General features: G+C 42.6%; 2 protein-coding genes and 1 long non-coding RNA gene across 7 annotated transcripts; 2 read left to right on the plus strand and 1 right to left on the minus strand.

Moving 5' to 3' along the window:
• The first annotated feature begins 4,745 nt into the window (after positions 1-4,745).
• IFNAR2 (interferon alpha and beta receptor subunit 2) lies at positions 4,746-14,940 on the plus strand. Of its 4 annotated transcripts, none has more exons than XM_015881495.3 (10): positions 4,746-4,982; positions 6,359-6,515; positions 7,494-7,587; positions 10,264-10,308; positions 10,627-10,756; positions 10,936-11,099; positions 11,275-11,447; positions 12,065-12,227; positions 12,645-12,763; positions 13,497-14,940. In XM_015881495.3, exons 3-10 carry the CDS (start codon positions 7,527-7,529, stop codon positions 14,184-14,186), a joined length of 1,545 nt encoding a protein of 514 aa, XP_015736981.2. In that variant the 5' UTR covers positions 4,746-4,982; positions 6,359-6,515; positions 7,494-7,526; the 3' UTR covers positions 14,187-14,940. The 4 variants fall into 4 exon arrangements, with proteins under 4 accessions (XP_015736981.2, XP_015736990.2, XP_015736998.2 ...); XM_015881504.3 differs by having other exon boundaries at positions 6,362-6,515; XM_015881512.3 differs by lacking the exon at positions 10,264-10,308.
• Positions 9,528-13,497, minus strand: LOC146762587 (uncharacterized). Its single transcript, XR_014939263.1, has 2 exons — positions 13,148-13,497; positions 9,528-12,323 (listed from the first exon to the last, which is right to left on the minus strand). It is a non-coding gene; the product is annotated as an uncharacterized LOC146762587 (long non-coding RNA).
• A 483-nt stretch (positions 14,941-15,423) lies between the features above and the next one.
• On the plus strand, positions 15,424-24,324 carry IL10RB (interleukin 10 receptor subunit beta). Of its 2 annotated transcripts, none has more exons than XM_085528497.1 (7): positions 15,424-15,677; positions 16,583-16,706; positions 17,528-17,694; positions 18,865-19,031; positions 20,220-20,370; positions 21,816-21,973; positions 23,576-24,324. In XM_085528497.1, exons 1-7 carry the CDS (start codon positions 15,509-15,511, stop codon positions 23,786-23,788), a joined length of 1,149 nt encoding a protein of 382 aa, XP_085384623.1. In that variant the 5' UTR covers positions 15,424-15,508; the 3' UTR covers positions 23,789-24,324. The 2 variants fall into 2 exon arrangements, with proteins under 2 accessions (XP_085384623.1, XP_015737019.2); XM_015881533.2 differs by having other exon boundaries at positions 15,424-15,557.
• Positions 24,325-25,278: the final 954 nt, after the last annotated feature.

Consider the following 25,278-nt stretch of genomic DNA (forward strand, 5'->3'; position numbering starts at 1 on the left):
CAAACCCATACAGGGTCGTGGTGGCCAGTACAGTATCAGCCAGATCCACAAAATAAAGACAGGTCTCCCTGGTAGATACTGCTGCCACATTCAGGTGGGTTTGGGCAGCTCATTCATGAAGGAGACCAGGGAACTGCAGGCTGTTTCCTCAAAGCCAGTCCTTTTCCTTCTCCTGAGGTCTCCCTGGAACCCATTGCACATGGGTCTGCTTCTTCTAACCCTCTATCATAAGAAAGAAGAGAGTCTTCAAATACTGGCATCAGCCAGGCTGTGTCAGGCCCTTGGATGTATTCAGGCAGCTGCATCTGAATGTGATTTCCTTCCTTTGGTTTTTATTTTGTTCTATTTCCTCCTTCCAGAGCCCTACATCTGCAAGAATTAGAAGTGTGATTCTTTCTCTCATGTGCATGTCAAGAAAATACCCAGCAGGAAGCAGCTTGCACCCAGCGCTCTGTTCATTCTGCAGGGTTTTTTTTCTGGTGTCTTGAAGCTTCCTGTGCCGTTGTTCAGAGAGACAGAGCCACCTCTGTTAAGTACAAAACTACCACTGAAAGTTAAAATAATCACCTACAGAAAGAATACGTGTTTCTTTCATATAATTAGACAATATGCCCAGGTGTTTAGCACCAAGGCATCTACTCCTTAATTGGAAAAAGTCAAGGACAGAAACTAATTAGCAGCATTAATCAAAAGCAGAGGTCTAATGATAATTAACAACACATCCTTGCCACAAATCCAGTGCCTTTAATACAGGGAGTTCCAAACTGTAAGATGAACTGACTGGAGCTTTATGTGTTTCCCATTCCAATTGTAGATTTGGCAAAACTACATGTTATTTCCCCAAACAAAAGAATAGCAGTCAGAGCTGCAGATTACGTTATTATAATATCAACAGTGATTTTCCTGGGCTCTGCCATGCCATTAAGTGATTACTTACGAGAAGGAAAGTGTTGAGGGAAGGGAAACTGCAAAGCAGCGAGGCTGAACTGCTGAAACCACAGGTCTCTGAAGGACAAGACAACACAGAAGCAGAAACCTCAGCCCACATGTGTGAAGCCCATGTTTACCCAGCACACAGAGTAGAGGACTGCAGTCCCTCAGAGATGTGCAACTTCTGCCTCCATCCCCTTTCTCTGTTCTCTTCTGGTCAGACACAGCCATGAGGGAAAAGTGAGCATTTATCTGGTTCAAAAACTGGGGGTAGAGAGAAAATCTCCGCATCACACTAACAGGTGGGACATGCATTTGCTATTAAACGTCCAGAATCTGACAGGATGTGAGTGCTGAAAAACCCACAGCTGGGCAATGGAAAATTTAACACAATTTTCCCAGCCTTTTTAGACTCTTTACTCACATTCACGTGTGTAATTATTTAATAATCTTCTTTATTTCACTCAGTTAATTTGTGTAAGAAAGACCAAAGATGGATGTCAATGCCTGCATGGCTACAGGAATTTCTAAGTTTAATTGCCCCTATTTAGCAACTATACTGTGCTCTGTGTGCATTGCTGGATGCAGCACCTACCACAATAGTCCCATGGACCTAAGCCCCAGGCACGCCTGAGGTTGAAGTTTACCAAAGGGAAAACAGAAATAAAATCCCAAGATATGGTCTGAACTGTTCTTCCAATCAAGGTGGTAGTGATTCTTCATTCTTGTGCAGCACGGACAGCTGCTACACATCCTCCTTCTCCCTGAGGATTAAGGCAGTGGAGATGGTTACTGACACCAAACAAACCATAGAATCACAGAACCATAGAAGGTAAATGCTCTGTCAGCCTGCTGCAGCCCCAACACCAACTCTGCACTGTTTTGATACTTTCATGTTACATCCGTGTTACTTAGCCAGGAGACAAAGCAAAACAGGGAAACGATAAACATTCATTTCGTTTAGTGTGTAAACCAAGAATAATTGCCATCAACGCTGATTAACCTCTAGGGACACTGCTGAATTTAAACTTGCAGACGGTCAAATCCCAGCTGATACATGCTCTGCTTTGAGTAACACTCATTACGTGTTTCTATGTTTGTATTTGTCTGAGAAAACTGTGAACTCCAATTTGCCACATGTATTTTACATGCAAACAGTACCAGAATTTCTTTCATGGCTTACTCTGTGGCTAGAAATGAATGTTTCAATGGAGCTCTGTATGAAGGTTCCCATGGCTGATTTCATTATATTCGGTGCTGTTGGGTGATGATACAGAATTGTCTTTAGGTGCTGGAAGAGCCCATTGTAAAAATCACTCTAAACATAAGAAAATATCCTGGAAGTGACCTATTTTTGTAGTATTTTACTTGTAACTTCCGAGTGTTTCAGTTCTCCTTCCCACTGCTTCCCTTCTCTGCTGGTTTCTACCACAATTCACTTCACAGGGTCTCATCTCATTTAACACAGCAGAAGCCTGTAGCCAAAGCACAGGGTCACGTGCAAGCACTGCTAAGTAGTGCTTTCTTATCTGTCTTCTAAAGTTACACAGTTTAACCACACTTTTGTCAACACAGCCAATGTGGGAGCTTCCAACACTGATTAGCCAGCCAGAAGTAAAGGTTCTCTGTTTTCAAACACGAGTCATAGTTTAGAAAACACATTCAACTCCCTATAAAAGCTGAGCAAGTGCTTCCAAGAACTGAAGTTCTTCCTTTCCTTTCAGAAAAAAGCATACAGGACAGAATCTGAAGTGAAAGGTATGGAGTAGAGAGCAGGGAGTCACCATTTCTTTTCAACACGCCCCTTTCAAAGGAGGGACAGCATGCTCCCACTTGCAATTCTCCATGTAATAGAGAATGGAAAGGGAAAGGGAGAGGGGAAGAAAAATGAAAAGGAGAAAAAAGGAAATCTCTGTTAGTTTAAGTGTGTTTGTCCATCATATGTTGGCAGGTTCAATGATACATTTGAGTTGTGCTAAGAGAAGTCTCAACCTTCCAAATTGCTCATGAAACACAGCTTTAGAATCTTATTAAGTCTGAAAACCTACATAGGTCTATATCTAACTTTAGCGGAGGCGCTTCTGGAAGCACTTCTGAAGTACTCCGTTATCTTTTCCAACACTTTTTCCTAGAGAAATAGCATCACCTTCAGGCCAAACAAGACAACATTCCAATTTGTTTAGTTGGGAAAGACTTAAAAATTGCTTCTTAAACCTTGCATGGTTTTTGTGTCTTTCTGATCCTATGTGTGAGTATACGCATTTTTGTACTAGACTGAGCACTATTTTTTTGTTAAGGAGATGTATTTCCCAATTTTGGATTCACCAAGTTTTCAGAAGAAGAGGAGAGACAAGAAATTGTCAGGGAAAAAAAAATAAAAAGGGAGAAGAAGGGGGGTAGAAAAGGAAATAAATAGAGGGGAAAAAACTGTACATGAATCTTAGAGTCTTCAGCATAAAGTGCTGAGAGACCAAGAGACCCACCCAGTAAATTCATGTCATGTGTGGGAAAGAGCTGCAGGTTCAGGAAGCTTCTGCAAAGACAATAGGAAATTAGAAAGAGGGTTCTGTACAGATAGCGCTGATAAAGCAGTGAACAAAATATTACAAGATCATAGAATCATAGAATAGTTTGGGCTGGAAGGGTCCCCAAGTTCCAATTACTCTGCCATAAGTAGGGCCACCAACCTCCAGATCTGGTATTAGACCAGGCTGCCCAGGGCTCCATCCAGCCTGGTCTTGAACACCTCCAGGAATGGAGCATCCACAGCCTCTCTGGGCAGCTTGCTCCAGCACCTCACCACCCTCACTGTGAGGAACTTCTCCCTGGCATCCAATCTGAACCTTCTGTCCTTGAGCTTGAAAGCATTCCCTCTTATTCTATCACTGTCAATCCTTGTAAAATGTCTGTATAATCCCCTTTTAAATACTGGAAGGCTACAATGAGCTCTCCTTGAAGTATTCTTCAGGATAGACAAGCCCAGCTCCCTCAGCCTATCTTCATAGGAGAGGTGCTCCAGCCCTCTGATCATCTTTGTGACCCTCCTCTGGACCAGAAGGCTCCACATCTTTCCTGTATTGGGGGCCTCAGACCTGGACACAGTACTCCAGGTGGGACCTCATGAGGGCAGAATAGACTGGGACAAAAAATTCATTCTGTCCTTTAGTTTTCTTTCCTGAGGCTGCTTCCAAGTAACCTCTCTGAAGAACTGGAGTTTTTCAACTTTGAATACCTGGCCAGTGCCAAGAGCCCTTCAAAAATGGACATCCAAAACCAAGTAATTATGCCATATATAACACTTGTCCCATGGGATAAATTCATCTGCTGTGGGCAGGGCTGCCCCCCACCAGCTCAGGCCGCCCAGGGCCCCATCCAACCTGGCTGTGAGCACCTGCAGGGATGGGACACCACAGCTTCTATGGGCAGCTGTGCCAGCACCTCACCGCCCTCCTAAGTACAAAGATCTTCTCATGAACAACCCTCACAACCCTCGGTAAGAGTTATATGTAATATATTTGGCCGTCAGGACACACTCGCCCGGAGGACACCTCACCCATGTGCGTACCCGTTAAAGGATGGGCGCAGCAGCACGCAAACGCAAAGAAGCCACGCATGAGGAAGGGCAGCGGCAGGGGCTTTGGCAGCTCTCTGAGAACGCTTCTCTCATGATTAACAAATAAATAAACACAGAAATCAAAGCGACGGCTGACGCGTTTGCGTGTAGTAACTGAAACGAGCGGAGAGGCGACGCGTTTGGCGGACGTATTCAAGGCCGAACCAAGGAACCAACCGTGCTGCGGGGCGGGGCGTCCGGCAGCGAGGAGGCCGGCAGCCCGGCGGGCGGCAGCGCGCTGTCTGTGCCGCCCCCCAGGCGTCGCTCCGGCGGGGCGGACCCGGCTGCGCTCGCTGTGCGGCGTAGCCCCCTGCTCCATTTCGCCCTTCGCGGAGCCGCGGGGCGCTTCTACGCGCGGCTCCGATCGAGGCCGGCAGGGAGCTGCGGGGAGCCGCCGGGCGCGGTCTCCGTACACCGTAAGGATGGCACCCGCCGCGAGGTACGGCCGCGGAGATCCCCGACAGAGGCGGGGCCGGGACGGCTGGCTCTGGTCTGGCTGTCGGAGTCGCGCTGCTGGGGGGGCAGGGGGAGCAGCGCGAGTATTGGGGGTAACGCATGTGGTGTCCCGTCCCAGCCCCTGCCGTGGGGAAGAGAGTCTGCGGGGCTCGCTCGTCCGCGTGCGGTTTGGGGGCGGGTGTTTCCTGGAAAGGCCGCTTCTTTCTGTTTGCGCCCTATTGGTCGAGATCCGCGTTCCCAGCAGCTTGTTGCAGGGCAGGCTGTGCGCTGGGGATCATCGAGCCCAACTCCGGGCTCCACGCAGCATCACCAGCGTTCAGATCCCATATCTGACGTTGTTCAAACGCGCCTTGAACTCCAGCACTGGGGGCCGTGCCCGCAGCCCTGTGCATCCCGTTCCATGCCCACCGCCCTGTGGTGCAGCCCCTTTCCCTGACCCCCAGCTGCCCCTCCCCTGGCACAGCTCCATGCCGTTCCCTCGGGCCCTGTCGCTGTCACACAGAGCAGAGTTCAGCGCTGCCCCTCCGCTCCCTGTGAGGAGCTGCAGCTACCATCAGGCCTCCATCAGCTCCTCTGCTCTGCGCTGGACACACCGAGGGACCACTCTTATCCCTTCCAAGCCTCTCACCATCTTTGTAGCCCTTCCTTGGATGCTCTCTAATAATTTCGTGTGTCCTTTTTGTACTGCAGTGCCCAAAACTGCACACACTACTTGAGTTGATGCCACACCTCTACAGCGTAGAGCATAGAATCATGAAGGTTGGAAAAGACCTCTCAGATCACCCAGTCCAACCATCAGCCCACCCCCACCATGCCCACTGCCCACGTCCCTCAGTGCCACATCCACACGGCTCTTGAACACCTCCAGGGACGGTGACTGCACCACCTCCCTGGGCAGCCTGTGCCACTGCAGCACTGCTCTTGATGACAATAAATGCTTCCTAATACCCAATTACTACTCATTCTGGGAGAAGAGACTGACCCCCGCCTCACTACAACTGCCTTTCAGGTGGTTGTAGAGAGAATGAGGTGTCCCCTGAGCTTTCTTTTATTCAGATTGAGCAGTTCTTTCGCTTCTGTAGTTTCTGTAATAAAACTGGCTCATATATCATGCTGCCCGTGTAACGTTCCTTTGCTGACTTCCATACATAAGGTATCTCTTCCGTGTCCATCTGCCCATCAGTATTGAAATACATAGATTTCTATAAATAAGCATGCAGTCTTCTTGTTTCAAAGAATATGTTGTGTTTTCCTAATTCCATGGCATGAGGCATTTCTGAAATACAAGCCAGTGATTTTTCAAAACTTCAGAAATTGCTATCATCATTATTCATTTATTTATTTTCCCTTGATTGGCAGCAGTCAATCCAAGACGGCCTAGCCTGAGCTCAAGTTAAAGATGAACCGCCTCTGCAAATGAGGTGAAATTGTGAAGCTGAGTTTACAATGTGCTGGAGACTTCAAGCAGCGCCCAGGAGTACCCAACCCAGTTACTGTGTTGGAGCTGGCCTATGAGGTGAGTGGGGACTGGAGTCACAGGTGTTTCCCTGGCTTCTCTCTCAGGGTTGCTGAGCCTGTAAGGAGTGACAAAAGCTGGTAACAGTTCTGACAGAAATGGTTTTCCCTTTGAATTTCCACTACAATTGATTAGTTTGCCAAGGCCATATAGATTTAAGCAGCTGTGCAGACTCAAGACACAGTTTTCTTATGTGTTCTAAGGTGCTGAGCTTTAGAATATGTAAGAAATATTCAAGAGTATGATAGTTATTTATGACGGTATATACTGCAAGGGTCTGTGGTGGGCTAGTGATGGCATAATTCCTTAAAGTTACTGTGAAGGTAACATAGTTTTCTGTGTAGCTTCTGGATGAAGCTGGTTAGCTCAGCTTGTTGAAAGCAGAAAAGATATTTTTTCTACTTCTGAAATCTGTAAGCTTGATCTGGATGGGAAAGTCAAATAAATGAAATGAACCAAGCTGAAATGAAAAAGAACTTTCGCTTCGTCAATGAAAGAGTTTATTGCTTTGTAATTATGATTATCAGTTGCACAGATACAGGTTCTTGACACTTAACCAGTGACTTCCTGTAATCACACTAAACCTTTGAGCAGAGGAAGAGTTGCACCTCAGGTAGGCGAATTAGAAAAGAAAAGGAAAACCAAGAATCCTTTAAAATAGCATGTTGAGTTAGAGCATGGTCTACTTGGCCACAGTATTAAATTCTAACTACTCTACTGAACTATTTGTTTTGCACAAATAGTCATACGGTGCTGGAGGTATTTATTTTCTTTGAAATCATAGGAGCCCTTTCCTTTTGAGGAGAGGAGGGGAAAATTGGTTGTCCTAAGGAACACCACCTTGATGATAGCAGTGATTGTTTCAGTGCCAGTGTCTCTTCCTCCAGTGCATAATTCTTTGTACACAGACCTTGTTTTACTTACAAGTCATACACCAACACTGTCTGCTGAGTGTGATTGTTTTAAATATATTTGCAGGTACAGGAGCAAAATGTTCATTTTACAGTCAGGATGTATTTCCTTATCACTGTGGAAACACTGATGGGTGGACCCCTGCGTTTTTATCAGCTTGGTAAGTTGCTTCTACTTGTACACTGGGAGAGAGGTAGAACTGCTGGCTTTTCACTATGACTCCTCCTGAGTTACTGAAGTAAGATGCCCTGATATTATTATCTCTAGAATTTGATTGACAGAATCAAATATCTAGTATGTTATATTCTGTATATACCATTCTATAAATAAACCAGATTTTCCCCTTAGAAAAATATTGCTTTGAAACAGCGTACTGAATCTCTAAATATATAATAGTGAGCTTTTATTGACTACATTATTTTTCATGTCCTTATTTTTTTCCTAAGGACTCCTTATAAGGTCACGGAGTTTGCAAGTGTAATGTAGTTTGTTGGCTATTATGTGATGGGAGTGGGAAAGAGTTCTAATACTTATGTTTTCCTTTTTGTTTCCCTTTTATAAAGAATCAAGTAGTAAGTGATGGGGGGTTTCCAACTACCTTTGTTAATCATGTTTGTTGAAACAAAGTTACTGAAGCAGCTTGAATTCTAGAGGAACTGGGTTTGTTTTGAAAGGGGTGAGGTATTCAAACATCACAAGTACAGAGAGAAAAGGAAAACATCTGTGTCAACAGGAATTCCTTCAGCAAGACAGCTGACATGAGGTGTCTGGGATAAGAAAAAAAGGCAAATGACTGTTTGCATTTCCTAATCCAAAGAGGGTACTCATTGGAAGTGTGTCATTACTAGAGCCTGCATACTGATGCTGTGTTCTCAGTGTGCTAAAGGCTGTGTGAACACAAATCTGAGCTTGTGTTCAGGTAACAAATAACAACAATTAAAGTATTGCCTTATTATTCATACCCGCAGGTTGCTTTTTCCAGACAGGTGATTTGTTGCTAGCTTGGAAGAAATGAATTGTTCTAGTTTTAATTACACATTCTTCTAGGGCTGGTGACTCCACTACCTCCCTGGGCAGCCCATTCCACTGCCTGACCAAGAAGTATTTCCTAATGTGCAGCTTGAAGCCATTCCTTCTAGTCTGTTACATGACAGAAGAGGCCCATCCCCATCTCACCACAACCTCCCTTCAGGTGGCTGTAGAGAGCAGTGAGGTCTCACTTGAGCCTCCTCTTCTCCAGGCTGAACAATCCCAGCTCCCTCAGCCGCTCCTCATAAGGCTTGTGCTCCAGGCCCCTCACAGCTTCACTGCCCTTCTCTGGACACTCTCCAGGACCTCCATGTCTTTCTTGCAGCGAGGGGCCCCAAACTGAATACAGTATGTAGGTGTGGCTTCTCCAGTGCTGAATAGAGAAGTACAGTTACTTCCCTGCTCCTGCTAGCAATACTGTTTCTGATACAAGCCAGGATGCAGTTGGCAGAAGAAGGGGAGAGGTCATGCAAGGCCATACTTTGCTAGTTGCCATACAAATGTGAAGTCAAAAAAACACTGCATGCTACAGAAGTTACTATTGTAATCATGATGAAGGCGATAAAAGAACATGTTAAAATATTAGTCAACACAGTTCAACCAGGGTATCACGCTAGTGATATTTTGGGAATGTTGTGATGGTTTTGAGAACCTAGATGAGAGGATGACTTTTTGCAGAGCTGATACAAGAGGGTGTGGCAATCTGGAATGTCAGAGTCTGCAAAAGTCACAGAATCACAGAATGACCCGGGTTGGAAGGGACCTCAAGGATCATGTAGTTCCAACCCCCCTGCCTGGCAGGGCCACCAAACATACACCTTTACTAGATCAGGTTGCCCAGGGCCCCATCCAACCTGGTCTTGAACACCTCCAAGGACGGGGCATCCACAACCTCCCTGGGCAGCCTGTTCCAGGGCCTAACCACTCCCCTAGTGAAGAACTTCCCCCTAACATCCAAGAAGACTGGGTTCAGGAGATTGCTCTGAGAGTAGGCCTGGTTGAGTGGCTGAATGTGGTTTTAACTGTGCCTTGTGACAGAAGAAAAAAAAAATGTTTCAGCATTTTATGATATTTTTTTCTTTTCTTTTGTGGTTTTTATTTTCTTTTGTGGGCAGAGTACAGAATTTTGTAGAAAGAGTTGGAAACACGGGGTAGAGTTATAGAAACAGGGCACTAGCTTTGATTTGGGAAGGAGAGGCCTCTGAACTAGAGAGGGAGTTACATGAATTAGGTGACTGAAAACAGACGTCTGATGCCAAAGTTATATGTACAGGCTTGAGGATTCCCCACATTTAGCAAAATACATCTGTCCTTTCATTACTGAAGATGAGTCCTTAATGTTCTTCATTTTATTTTAGAAGGGTTGTAAGATTCTGACTTAACATGGTGTTTTATGGATAAATCGGCCTTAAGCTATTAGAATCCTTAAAGACACCATTTGATAAGAGCATCTTAAGTAGATTTGTTAGAACTGAGTCTTGAATCTCTTTTGTTGAGGATCAATAGAAGCACGAACCACAGATAGTTAAATAACCCCAGCTCCTAGGAGCCAGGAATTGTATGAATTAACTACAGTGGTTGGAGAAGGTGACATCCTGTACTCTGATAGAAGGGAAGGAAGGAAGTAAACTGAGAAAAGCAGGTGGAAGAAGTTGTGGAACAAAGAACCCCATCACATACAAAGTTAAGTCAAAGGACTGTGGAAACACTTCCACCAAAGGAATACTGAGTTTTGTCTCTGACCATAGTGGATTAATATTGCCAATAGTAAACTAATTATCCACTAATACATAGTTTAATTTTCCAGCATTCGTCAGCATTCTGTGTGCAGCTTGTTGCGGCAGCTTGCCTGGTAAGATGCTTCTATTGTCTTTCCAACACCTTTCCTAATACTGTTCAGAAGACTTGCATGTCCTCACCAAGCAGCATTTTACAGCTTCATTCTTCTTGAAGAAAGAACTTACATGAAATGCAGGGGGACAGTCCTTTGCGTTGTTGCTGTTGTGCTGAACTCGTTATTCTGCTATATGGTTGCTTCACCTGGGGGTTAATATTGGTCTTCTCTAATCAGGTTTATTGATTAGATTTGTTGCGATCTCAAATTGTGTCATTCATATTGATGATGATGATGGTTATTGTGTGTTTTCTTTTTTTTCCCTTCCTTTTCTAGAAGAGACTCGGAGGGGGCCACTTTCTAATCTACAAATGACATCCAACAACTTTCAGCACATTTTGTCCTGGCAGGCACAAAGTGATCCAACTGTGCCAACCTACTATCGTGTACTGTACAATAACCACAGGCAAGTCTTGCTTCATATAAGACACACTTTTTTTTTCTTCTCATGTTTATCAGTTCAAAATACTCAGCCTTGTTATTTTTTTCCTTCTGCTTTTTCCACTCCACAAAGATGCCTTCACATAACAGAGGATCCAAACTGATTGCTGTAGATTTTTAATTACTCTTTGTTTTGATTTACAGGAAATGGAAGATTGCAAAACAGTGCTCACGAATTGCACAGCCCTTCTGTAACCTGACTGAGGATTTTGAAGTTGAGTCTGATGATTATTTTGCATTTGTTCAGAGCTTCGTAGGAACTGAAGTATTCAATTCCTCTTTCCTTCGCTTTTCACCACTCTCTGATAGTAAGTTCATTTTGGATTTTGTTCCAATTAGGTGTAAAAGTTCTGCTAGCTTTACAATAAGGCATTACAAACTATCTTTTTCTTTCTTTTATTTTAAGTGAGATAGCGTAGGTACTGAGTACACAGTCTATATTTTTTCCACGTTCTCTTTTCCTTCTTTCTTTTTTTTGAATAGCATTCTTGGGACCCCCAGAAGTTAATGTCAGTTCCTGTCTACGCTGCATAAATATCACCATGAAGCTGCCATCCACTCACTTAAGAAAAAATGGGAAGCTGCTGTCTTTATTTGACATATATAACTATCTCAGTTATGAAATAATACTGAAAACAGTTGACGAAGAACATAAGGTAAAGAACTTTTGTTTCTGTTTCTTTCTTTAGACAAGAAATATAGAAAGCATAAAATGGCTCTAATGGTCAGCAGATTCACACAAGTGAACAGAAAATACTTAGAAGAAAACATAATCTTGACTTCATTATACTGCGGAGTGGCAGACCTAGGAAGGAATCCTATTTGTCCTGTATCCTCAGTTGAAAGGCCTAGCTATGACCCGTAAGAAGATGCTGGTATAATGGGGGATGGCTTGGTCTTTGCAGGCAAAGCTCAGTGAGAGGCTGCAGTCTCTGAGTGTGTAAATTTGTTGTATTTGAAACAGAGGAAATAATCCATTCCTTGTAACCAAAAACAGTAAACTGAAATTGACACTTATGCCGAACTTAGGTTAAAAAGGGAGCGTTAGCACTGGGGCTGGCATAGCACTGGCCTAAATAGGCTAGTCAGAGAGATGACTGCCTGCATGGGAAATATTGTAGGTGTAAAGTAGGCATCTTGACAGCTAGAACAAGTAATGAAGCAATTGTCCAGGTAAAACACTGAGTTACTATGTCAGCTTTTCCAGTTTCACGTGCCACACTCTCTCTTTTTAGGTCAACAGTTAACTTTAAAACACTCTCTTTCATAACAGAGGCCACCGGAGAAAATCACCGAAGAGTCTTTTAGTACAGTCATTGAAGAATTGTATCCGAATAGAAATTACTGTGTGTCTGTTATGATCACTGCATCTCTAAATAAACATTCCACCCCATCAGCCTGGAAATGTGCAATTGCAGACTCCGTAGCTGAGAAAGGTAACTGTGCTGTGATGCAGAAATTGCCTTCTGTTTCCATTAGGTACCAGTGGTTTCTTTGTACTTAAGAAGGTTTACAAGTTGATTCTAAAAATACTGAGAGAGAAAGTAATTACAAAAGTGATAAACATTATGGGGATTCATAAGTGAAATATAAAACCTCATCCATTTGGGGTTACAGATCTATTGCTAATCCCATGAACGACTGGAATCCTCACTAACTGTAGTTATCAAAGATTGGTGTAATTTCTTTCTTTAGTTTCTGATTCTAACTTGAAATTTGCTGTTGTCTTGACCTGTAGGTGTCCCTTCTATCCAAAATTATTCTGAGTAGCTGTTCTGAATGTGAAATGTGAAATGTGATAATTGAAAACTTCATTCATGCTTGTTTGTTTGTTTGTTTGTTTTCACTTGCAGATTATCACAGCATCACAATTGCAGGTGCTGTATGTTTCTCATTTATTTTAGCTGCTATCCTGAAATGTCTGCATCTAGGAGGTTGTATACTTCGAAAGATATCACTTCCAGATACCTTGGTATGTAATTTTCATATTTAACCTTCCTGCTTGGAAGCAGGAAGCTTGCCATATAAAATTTCTAAGTATATGTACTAGGTACAAATAATGTATGTCTGTATAGCATTTCAGTTTGCTGTTTGTTTGTATCATGGATAGTCTATAGGCTACTAAATCACACACACTTAAACAAGCACCTTGTGGTGCACAGGAGCAGGCTGGATTCCCCAGCAGAGCACCCTGCATAAAGAGACTTTTCTAGCCTTTGAAAATTATCTAGTATATGTAAGTCCTTTGTTCAGCATATTCATTTCTTGCAGTATATCTGAGCCAGGACAATTACACCAGAACAAACGGACAAACAAAAAGAAGGATCTATAGAAATAGCTCTGGAAGAAAACTTACCCAAGGAGGAGGTTTGTCAAACACAAAGCAGTACCTGCATCACCTCCAAATGCTAAGCTATTTTCAGTCAGTTTGGTCAGTGACAGGGTTTTGTATAAGTCCATAGCTAAGGTAGGGTACAGTCTGATGCTGTGTGCCTTGACTTGAAGTGAGGGCTGTCATGTTACAGGAGTGGAGAAAAGGGAAAAGTCCTAGATGCCTTGACCTCTGCAGAAAAGCTGACAGTGTGGCACAAAGAGAATCATTTGTTTGACAGCCTCATGGTTGGGGTATTTTTTCAGACTTTCCTGTGTGAGTGTACCAGTTTGGCTTATAGTCTGTTGTTTTTTGATCCGCTTTGTTCTTTTAGGTATTGATGAAGACGTTTACCTATTTACCGTGTACATTTGAATCTGAAGAAATAGCCTCTGTAGAGATCATTTATAAAGAGGTTAAAAAAAAGGTGGAAGGATCTGTTGGGGCTGTCAGCAACGAAGATGACAGCGATGACAATGAAAGCGATGCCATGAGTGATCATGACTACACAAGGCGTGATATCGTACGTAGAGCACCTCAATCTTCTGATACATCTCATGTATTTGTGCAGCACTCTACGAGCAGTACATGTGATGACAGTAGCAGCCGGGTGAGTCAAAATCCAGATGATGACCCAGAAGTCTTTGAAGAAAACGAGATGGATGCTGAAGAAGAGAAAGACACGGATAGTGAGTTACTCAGTCCTTTGTCTGAGGAAAATTGCACCTATTCTCATAGGTCAAGGAACAATGTTTGTTTTACCATAAACTTAAAGTCTGTGCTTCTGGGAATCTCTGAAGAGACCGCAGATAGTTCTGCAGCTCTCCTCTCTTCCCAAGAAGATGCCGTTGACTGGCAATGCACACACGCTGTTGAACCAAAACTCCTCGACGACACAGAAAGCGCACAGAAACCACATTGTCTAAACAGCTCTGATGTGTGGCAAATTTCATCTCGTTCTTCCACTGAGAGTGACTCATCAGATTCAGAAATGGACCCAAAAAGCGAGTACATACGAAGATGAATAACAGAACCACTAATAATTTGTAGCATACCAATAGATATCATCCAGCTTAGCCATTTCTGGACTGAATAGACAGATCTGATCTTTTTGTCATTTTTATTTCTTTTTAACATTCTGAAAACATATACCCATGTACCAGAAATACACCGGACTTATTTGTAACAAATATTTCTATGACCTTTCCAGGTATTAATCAGGTTATGTTACCTACAGAAGAATGAAGAGCGCTGTTAGGATGTAGCAGAAAAAGGGAGGTGTTATTTTGTTATGAAGTTAAATACCATATCGTACCTTTTAGCTGTAACATAGTAAATACTTTCTATAAACCCAAGTGAGGAGGTAGCTCATAGAGCTGGGAGATTTGAGTGGGCTGCCTTTTAACCTGCCTGTTTTTTAGTGTGAAAGGACTCTGCTACCGTTCTTTAGCTCTGTTGGTGGGTTACTCTGAAACCTGTTGCTGGGTGGGTCACAGCTAGAAGGACTGTGTTCACTGGGTTCAACTCAGTGAACTGATTTCTATATTTGCACAGAGAAAGCTGATCAAATGAAATGATGGAGGGGTGGGGAAGGGAAGTGAAAATGCCCAGAAAAGAACACTCGAGAGTTCTTACTGTGAATCAAGGCATTATATGTATACCTTTTTAATACAACGTTGTGTATTTGCCTACTACTTTTTAATGTTTATATGACATTTCAAAATGACTGGAGTGCGAAGTTGTACTTCCAACACTTGATAAAAAGCAATTTTTTCATACTTCTGTCTGTGAATTCTTAACAGCGGTTCCTTCATGTGGTTGTTAAGTTACATTTGTAGGTGTTACTTTGCCAGGTAAGCAACTCTTTCTGCTATTCGGCTCAGCACTTCTCTCAGCACTTTCTGACAGGTGGTGTGTCTGGCAGTCATTCTTTTGACTGGGGGAGCTGAGGGCGATCTCTGTGGTGCTGTACCACATTTAAGAGACTGCTGCATCCAGTCAGGAATTCTGTATTGGTGGTGCTGAGAGGCACTGGGGACATTTCCACCATAAGCACTTCAAAGATAACATAACCGAATCACAGAATGGCCCGGGTTGGAAGGGACCTCAAGGATCATGACTTTGCCCCTCCATACAGCGAGGCCAGGGGAACGCCAGGTGCCGCTTGCGTTTCACCTCGAGCCCTGGTGCCGCTGTGAGAGGGAATTTCCCTCAGGACAGCTGTTCCGCCTTCCCCACGCCGCCCCGCCCCGGCCCGCAGCAGTGCGGAAGGGCTGCGGGGCAGCCCCGCTGCTGGGGCAGCGCCCGACTCCGTGAGGCGGCGGCTGACGGCGGGGGGGAGCCGCCATGGCAGCCGCCGTGCGGGGCGCCCTGTGGGGCTGCGTGCTGCTGTGCGGTGAGTGCTGGAGGCCGGACAGGCGGCGTTCCCTGGGCCGGGCCGCTGCGGTGGGAGCCGGCCTGTGTGGGGAGCCGGGCTGCTGGGGATCCGCTCCTCAGCTATTGGAGCAGCGGCGGGGTGAGGCTTGTTTACGAGGTGCAGGTGTGCTGCGGTGCGGGGCAAGGTCTTTTCGATTTCCTTTCGGTATCAGCTGTTGCTTTATAATGATGAAGTCGTAGCTGTAATGGACTACGGCCGGTGCTGCTTGAGGACTTCCTTTACTTAATTTCAGTTTTGTTCTCGTCGCTTATGAAGAATGCAGATTAATACCACCTTTATCTGTATGGCAGACTTCATAGATCTCTTGTCTTCGAGGCTACTTCTCGTTTATCTCCCTTTTTCCAAAGGGTGACTATTAAAAGGGATGAACAAAGCATTATAGGCATCAGCACTAATCCACGCAGTGATGATATCTGTAGGGTTTCTATTCATTCTTTTGGTTCTGTACAGAGAAGCTCTTCTGTCAGGGCCAGGTTGGATGGGGCCCTGGGCAGCCTGAGCTGGTGGGGACAGCCCTGCCCAGGGCAGGGTTGGTGTGGGTGGGCTTTGAGGTCTTCTCCAACCCAATGCATTCTGGATCTGTGGTTTGTGGTCCCCTTCAGCATGAAAAAACAAATCATCCCCTCATCCATGTTTAGCCATAGTACTACAGCAGCACCGCTGAGAAACAGATTGCATTGGCAGTCAGTGAAAGCTTGCGCAGGCAGCTTGATAGGCAACATATCATAAGTGGGAACAGTCATTGCTTGGAAGTGATGTTATTGTGAAGGCAGTACTTACTGGAAGTCATTGATGCCAGCTGATTTGTTTTTGTTGAGCAATCTTGAGACTAATGATATGTATCAGGGGTTTATTACTTGTTTAGCACATGCTAAAGTCTCTTTAAGAAAACATTTTAAAGGCTGGGATTGGAAGGGAGGGTTGTATTTATGTTATTTATGAGGAAGGCATACTAAAATGTCTGTTGCTGATTGCTCCCCCAGTGTCTGGAATAGTGCCCAAGCCTCGAAATGCAAGGATAAATTCAGTAAATTTTAGGAGCGTTTTACTATGGGACCCACCTGGGCTTCACAAAGGCAATCTAAGTTACACTGTCCAGGCCAAAAGGTAAGGCTGGCAGAGTTGTGGGGTTTTGTTGCGTTGGGTTGTTTTTTTGGTGATATTATGTTTTAAAATCCACATTTTACAGCTGTGCATGTTTGATTTCTTCCCATTTCTTATAGGGAGATTGGTAGCTCTCTTAGCTTGTGAGATGCTCATCTTCTGAGCTGAATAACAAGGCTGATGTTTTTTTCACATCCATATCACACCTGAAGCAGTTTCATATGTGCTTGTTCAGAACTGGAAACACATTTTGGAGTTGGCTGTTATGAATGAGCTGTGTGTATGTTCTTCACTGCCTGCACAGCCATCACCTGTTGTTTGACAGCTGTAATCCTGCTGAGGAGCCTTCTCTGATCTCTCACCCCCAGCAGCATAATCTCATATTACACAGTCCCCAGTCAGCTCTTAGGCTGTGTTTCCCCAGCTCTCTCTTAGATGTATGTCTGAGGGGTCCAGCAGAATCAGTTAGAGAGCAAAGACATACATAGAGGTATTGTCCAATACTTGCAGTCTGGTCTAATAGCTAGTGTCTGTTGAATCACATCTTTGTAACCACTGCCAAGAGAAGGGTTTCTGTTTTCTGACTCATAATTCTAATCTCCAAGACTATAATGAATGTATATGTAATTTTAAAGTACTTAATGTGCATGTATATGCTAGAGATAATCTAACTTGATCTACCTTTCCTTGTCTGTGAGTCATAACTGGGTGTATTAAGAAGCAGATACGTCACTGTCCCTGTTCTCTGTCAGGAAAAATATTTTGTCCATTTTATAATTCACCCATCATTTACTTTTTTCCCTTTTCCTCCTTCTTCCATACAGCATTTTCCCTAAGCAGAACTTTAACAATGTGAAAACCAACTTGAATGTCACAGAGTGCGATGTCTCTTCTCTGTCTGTTTATGGAGCCTACATGCTACGGGTCAGGGCGGAGGTGGAAGATGAGCACTCGGACTGGGCGGTTGTCAGGTTTAAGCCAATGGCTGACAGTAAGCCTTCTTTTAATCTGCCATGAAAATGTCGTCTGCTGTTGACACACCTATAGAATGTGGCTCCACAAGAAAAGCTGTAGTGTAGAAATCAGTTTTAAATGTAATTATGTTGAAAAATAAGATGTTGCTTGTAACACTTTCATTTTTTGAAGAGGAAGTTGCTCTCAGAAAATGTTGGAGATTCACTGTTTTACCTATTAGCAGTGGGACTCAAAACCTTTTTGGGGGAGGTTTTATTTTGTTCTATTTTTAAAAGGAGGCATTCACAGCAAAAGTTTGATTTTTCATCAAGAAATGATCTTAAATGTACAATACTGTCTTTCTGTTAGTGAAGTAATACAGCCCTTAGTGAGAGATATTAATCACAGGGTCCTTTAAGGTTGGAGAAGACCTCTAAGATCACAGAATCACAAAATGGCCCGGGTTGGAAAAGGCCTCAAGGATCATGAAGCTCCACACCCCCCACCACAGGCAGGGCCACCAACTTTACATGTAATACTAGACCAGGCTTCATTGAATTTCAGAGTAATCTTACAGCCTTGTTCTAAGCATTGCTATTAGTTATCTCTCCAAAAGCACAATATTGATGTAACTTAATCTACCCCGAACTGAAGTGCTGGAACACAGCACAATAAACAAACTACGACACTGCAAATTAATGTGGGTGTCCAAGCTCTTAGCTTGCTTGAGCTGCACTGAGTGAAGAGCAATTGTCGTGGGGCTGCATATAAAATATGTAACAATATTAAATATAATATTTAACATAAAGAGCTCAGTCAGGATGTACAGAAGTAATTAAAATGTTTCAGTTCGTCAAAACAATCACAGTGAGATGCTTCACTGGAAGGTCACCTCAAATAACAGATGTTGCAACAGTGTAGCTCAGGAGGAGAAGTGAGTAATAACGCATGGAAATAGTCCTTCCTCTCCAAGGGGTGCCCACAGCTGGAAAAAGAGAACTGAGCGAATTGAGTGTATGATCTGCAAAAACAAATCTCTTTGAAGAGCCTTTCTACTAAGAAAGGGTTTATTTATGCCTGACTCGGGACAGAAAATTACTTTCTTCTAATACAAAAGATTTAGAGCATGAATTGTCACAGGTTATATAAAAATTCAAAACAGAAACAACGTAAAACTGAATTCTGCTCTTTGGTCTCTTCCCTATAGCGGTCATTGGGCCACCCAGTGTGAATGTGAAGTCTGAGTCAGGGACTTTGCACGTGGACTTCACAGGCCCTGCTGCTGACCGTGAGCATGACAAGTGGTCTCTGAAGCAATATTATGGCTCATGGAATTACCGAATACTGTACTGGAAGAAAGGCAGCAATGAGAAGGTAATTTCTGCCTCCAGGATGTTGTGACTCTGTGACTTTGATATAGGGTTTTCATGGTAAAATGCTGTGCTGATATGAAGTTTCAACAAAATAACTGTACTGGCATAAAAATATATCAGTACTAATTAGTGAGTGCAACTGGTATTCAGAGCAAAATGGCAGATAGTTGTGTAGCTAAACAATAGTGCAGAGATGATTTGCTCCTTCTTTAATTAGAAAGAACTAGTACATTATAAAACTTAATTCCCTCAAGAAGTGATGATTTGATTTGTGGTGCAGTCTTCCCACCAAGTCTGTGCATTTCACACACACAGTCAAGGGTAAACATAGAAGCTGTGACATCAGTGGTATCTATGAATGTGGTGATAAGCTGACATAGATTCAAATCTTGTGCCGTTCTGGTGTTTGTGCTCTTAGTGGAACACTGAGCCTTCAGTAACACCATGGCTGGGGCCTTCTCTTCCTGCGGTCTCTTTTTTACCTCGTTGCTTTCTATTTGCCTGCTTTCTCTGATAGACATAGACAGCCTTTTCCCAGGCTGGTTTGTCACTCAACTCACAGAATCACCCAGGTTGGAAGGGACCTCAAGGATCATGTAGTTCCAACCCCCCTGCCTGACAGGGCCACCAAACATACACATTTACTAGATCAGGTTGCCCAGGGCCCTGTCCAACCTGGCCTTGAACACCTCCAAGGACAGGGCATCTACAACCTCCCTGGGCAGCCTGTTCCAGGGCCTCACCACTCCCCTAGTGAAGAACTTCCCCCTAACATCCAACCTAGTCTCAAAAGGCCTTTTCTTAGAGAATGCCTGGTGAAAGATCATAAATTATTTGTTAATTATTTAGGGTCATAAATTCTATTACAGGAAAAGAAAGAACGCAATTCTTTCTCTCTGCAAGCATCCTGTTAATCATGCCTCTGTAGGGCTCTTTAGGCCACAGCTTCACTAATGCAGCTAGAGGCAGACAAAGACGGTGGTCTGAGTGATCTCACACTCCAATCAGAGATGAAATCAGTGAGAGTTACCAGTTATTTGACACTGGTAAGGCGTTTCATTCTGCCTTTAAAAGCCCGATTCACACTGCAGATGTAACTGCTAGGATTTGTCCTACGGTCATTTAAATTACTTTGTACATTCACTGGACTCATGCTTTGCATTTATTTTGTATCCTTCTCTTTTATTAGGTAATACACATAGATACTAAGCATAACTCTGAAATATTATCTCAGTTGGAGCCATGGACAACGTATTGTATTCAAGTGCAAGGGGTTATTCCTGAGTGGAACAAAACAGGAGAACTGAGTCAAGAGCTTTGTGAGCAGACTACCCACAATGGTAAGGTCTGGAGCATCAGAATGTTATAAACATGGTGTTCAATTAGGAAATGTCAAAAGGCATCCAAAGTGAAAATCAGCGTAATGTGTATACCTTCCAAAAACTTTTTCCTTGATACGTTTAGTATTATTTGGTGACATATGCACTCTTGGAACTGAGGGGTTAGAAACTAACTGAAAGCTACAATTCAGTGTGGCTCTGATCACAGTCACTTTGCTGCAGAGGCTTCTGCATTGCTCAGACTTTGAAAGTAAGAGTTAAATGAAGTACAGGCTCTTCACTCATCACCACTGTGTTTCTGAATTCCAGTTACCATTAGCTGTACTCACTCTTGTACTAAAGCTTTTGTTCCATAAGCCTGAGAAAGGAATTGGACTCCAAATTGCAGTCTGCTCCATTTGTGATGCTGGTGCCAATGTCTACCATGATGTCACGGTGCTTTTTTCTGTGAAAAGCACGGTAGTTATTCATTGATGATAAAAACAAATTGCTTTTCATTTTTAAGGCCATTAGGCACCAAAACCACATTCATTTCCAACTGCGCCACTTTAGCTGCTGCCCATGGAGTCCAGCAATCCATATTGTTGAACCCTGCCATCTCAGCAGGGAGATTTAGGATAAATGATCAGTTAAAATGGAGGATGGAGCACTACATAATGTCTTTTTCATAGACATAATGAAGTAACTTATACATTCTCTTCAGTCAGAGACACAAGTTAATGAGGAGATGAAGGCATCTTTGGGAAGCTAACCTGTTCCTCTTAAAAATTTCCTAAATATTTTTGCTACGTGTTATCTACCTGCACTGCAGTTGAAATGGAGACGGTGTTAGGCAGCGGGATTGCTTGGTCATCTGTGGCTAAAGCAACACTTAGCAATCCTTACTTAAAATATTTTCAGTGTTGTATGGCTGCATCGTTCCCATCACCTGTTGTGAAATCCATAAATGGACACAAATTCAAAGTCTCAGTATTTTGGAAACCTACAGACTTTTGTCCTGTGTCTTTACTTTGCTGCCACTGCTACACATATCCTTAAGAGGAAAATGAAATCCTATACTCTGGTAGTATCATGTATCAACCCCAGAAATACAAACAAATGCATACAAGAGCTTTCTTTTTACATATCATCCAGGGGATGATTACACTTGCCTTCTGCTTAGTGTTGCATGTAGAATCATGTAGCAGTGTAACTGTAAATTTCTAAAGCTAATAGTTTCTATATGCACTTTACTGAGAACCTTTTCAGCCTATTAAGACTGGAAACACAAGAGCTAAGATGTATTTTACACCTGGAATAAAAAGACTCATGTTTGCAGTTACAGTTTTGTAATCCTGGCAGTTTGTGGTTTTTTTAATGATTCCATTGGGAAGGTGATTATTTGATGAGCATGTATAGAATTCATAATTCCAGTTTTAATGTATTTTTTCTTTGTGTCTTTGCAGGTGTAACTCCTGTGTGGATAGTTGTGACTGTTCTTCTAGGATCAATGCTGGCTGTTATGATATCCGTTCCTGTTTGTTTCTTTTCCTTTTGGTGTCTATACCGATTCACCAAGGATGTTTTCTGCCCTTCCTATATTTTACCACAACACTTGAAAGAGGTTTGTTCCCTACTTAAACAATTAAAATCGGCCTTTTCGATACGGCTTTCTGCTTCTCAAAGCTTCTCTGCAGCCAAACCTTTCCATTTTATTTTGCACTCTTCTTTTGCTTCTGCTTGTCAGCTATCTGGGATTCCTGTAGTTGATAAATATCAGTGCTGGTTATTGGTAGGTGCTCTGAAGAGCCCGTTGTGTGGTCTGCTACTATATATCTGCTGTGTGTGGTAGCTCTTGCTCTTCTGCCATACGTGAACTAAAGACAATTTATTCAACTAAGTGTAAGTGATGAAGCTGTGAGCTTTGGTGGGAAAAGCTGACAAAAGAAGGTACTTTTCAGCAGGAGCACGGTGGTGGAAATGGGTTCATTTAGTGTTTAGTTTCTGACACTTCAAGGTTATAAACTTTGCATTAACTTTACCACATTTTCTTCATTGAGTTCTGCATAGATATAAGCACAGTGCTGAAATCAGACTTCCTTTTGAAGAATGCTGGTGTAAAATAAACTTTAAAATACTGTAATTCTGGATTGCTCTGCATCAGAATAGTCCAAAACACTTAAAAGCTGGACAACTAAAAAAATGGGCATAGACTTTTATTCCTAAAGCAGTTACATAATCTGTAATATGAGGCTTTCTATGGCTTAGAAACAGGCTGTTGTCTTGTGTTTTGAAGTCAGAGAATAGCAGGTGTTAACCCATGGTTCCTCTTTTTAAGATGGCGAGCAGCTGAGATCTGTCTCCACTATCTCATTTTACACTTCAGATTGTACACCTGTTCTGAAATGGTTCTTACACAAATATACTAAAACTCAACTCAAGCAAAGAATTTAGTGAAACCTGAAGACTTGGGATAAAATAAGCCATTGCTTCTGGGGAGCAACACCTTGTTACCCATGCAGCAACTTAAAATCAATTACACTATACCAGAATCTCTTCTAAGGAACACGGTTATGCAGAGTGTTACATGTTGCAAAAGTTGCTAACTTGCTCTAAATTTCCTGAAGTCTTTTCCTCAGCCTTCCATTTTTCCTTCTTCAGGATTTAGTACGCTAAAGCTTTGTAGCAGGCTTAGCAATCACCTTGTACTTTAAGTTAAGCATATGCTCAGCACTCAGCAGTTGCTGAACCTGGAGCTGAGCGGCTGCAAAGTCATAGCCGTCTGTAGATCTACCTCCCTATCCTTTACCCAATAGTTATGTTTTATGTTGACATTTAAAACAACACTATTCAGTGTATCAAGCTAACATCTCTCTGAGGTGGATTGGATGATTCTCATCTCTTGAAGCTATTCTACAAATCTCTCTGTAGACTCTTCTACCTACAGCAAACTCATTGTTATTTTTCTTCTCAAACAAGACCTAGGAAGTTGTCTTTTATAAAGAAAGTAAGTTTATGTTCCATTAAGGTTGGTTGCCCTGAGGTTGGTTCTTACAAATAAAGGCACTTCAGGTTTGCAGGGAGGAAAGGGGTTACTCTGTTGTCAGCATTCTAAAGGACTTCTATGGATTAAGAAAGTCAGCTTGTGTAGAAAACAATATAAAACTAAGCAAGCAAGATTGGATGGCCGATGCAACTTACCTCTCATTTCTTCTTTCCTTCACAGTTTTTGAGCAAGCCTCCTAGTAGTTCGCAGTTTTTTTCTCCAGTTCCAGAAGAAGAGCATCATATTCATGATTGGCTCACTGTCATTTCAGAAGAACCTAAAAGTCAAAGTGATGAGACTGTGGAAGAGGCCAGTGAAACAACAGAGCACCATCAGGACTCCGAACAAGAAGTTCCTGATTCAGAAATAGTACCACCTTTGGAAAGGGACTAAACACTCCTCACACTTCAGTAGACTGAAAGAAAAGCAAAGGCTGTTAAGTTTCTCTTATTGCTACGTTCTTAGGGAAATTCATACTTGAAACTTTGAGCACAGACTTCTGACGTTGTTTTTTAAAGTCCAAGACACTTGCTGATGGCTGTGAAAGTAAATGATACATAATTTTTTGCCACAGTTTTTAGTGGCTCGCTGGCGAGTTGTAGCAGTACTCTGGCTATATTATGCCATTAATTTAAAAAGGAAATATCAGAAATGGGATACTAGCTAATTTAACTTGGATGAACTATTTATTACAGCAGCTAGTTACAACGGCATGCTATATAAGATTTTTACAGATCACATTTTGCAAAGAAAGAGCCAACCAGACTTATTTTTCTAATGAGAAAGTATGTATATTTAAGATATCCATAGCAACGTAATCTTTTAATTGTTTGGGGTTTTTTTGTTTTTGTTTTTTAACCTGATGCAAAACTATGGAGTTATTTACAGCGAGTAATGTACCATTGCAATAAACCAAACATGAATGTTCAGTGTGATTTGCATTGCAAGGTCGTATTCATCCTTGCTAAGGAGAACAGGAACTTTCCATGGCTTACTGAAGTTTGCTGACCTCATCCGGAATCAACTGAACTCCATGGAAAACTTTACAGTTAAGAGAGATTTAAAAGTTCATATCTGGATGAGGAGCTCTGAGATATGGTTTAGTGGCTTGTGGTAGCAATGGTAATGGGAGGACGATTGGACTGATGATCTTGTAGGTCTTTTCCAACCTTGTGATTGATTCTATGGTTCATTTCATTTACCTACTGATACATACACTCATTTTAATATATAAAATGAAAGGCAGCTGGTTGTGATATGCTACATAATGCTATCTGACATTTATAGACCTGTTCATTTGTGCCAAGGTTGTGTCCACACCACTGTCACAGTATCACCAAGAATGACCTTTGTGTTGCGCTCTAACCCTTTGAGTGATGACGTTATTTTTTTTTGTATAAGTGTTATTGCATTCAACTGACGACAAAAAATGCAGCCAGCAGAAGTGATTTGTTACAAATGCAATTGTGTAACTTCACATGGAAATTACAACATTTGGGGTTACTGTCTTGAGATTTGTTAGCACGCACTGCAGGAACTGTTGCAGAAAGAGCCATGTGAACAGGCGCTGATTCCTTGTACAGGGTAGTTCCATGTCGTTTGGATTAGGTTTTCCTGCGCTTCCTAATTTCCATCATCTTTTGTTTTAATTAACCATTGGGGACATGGAAACATGAGAAGGCATTTTTGCTATGTTTTTTCAGACGTTTTGCATGGCACGCCTGGCACACATCGCCTCTGTAAAAATGCAGCAATGCTCCCTATTCTTCCATATTAGCAGCTTCTTCAACTTCTGTACATTGTTGGGTTGGGTTGTTTTGGTTGTTTTTTTTTGGCTTTCTTAAAAGCAAAAATGACATAGCATCACTCTTATGACCAAACAT

This window comes from Coturnix japonica, chromosome 1, assembly GCF_054131305.1.
Source record: "Coturnix japonica strain WE chromosome 1, WE-NBRP24, whole genome shotgun sequence".
NCBI lineage: Eukaryota > Metazoa > Chordata > Aves > Galliformes > Phasianidae > Coturnix > Coturnix japonica.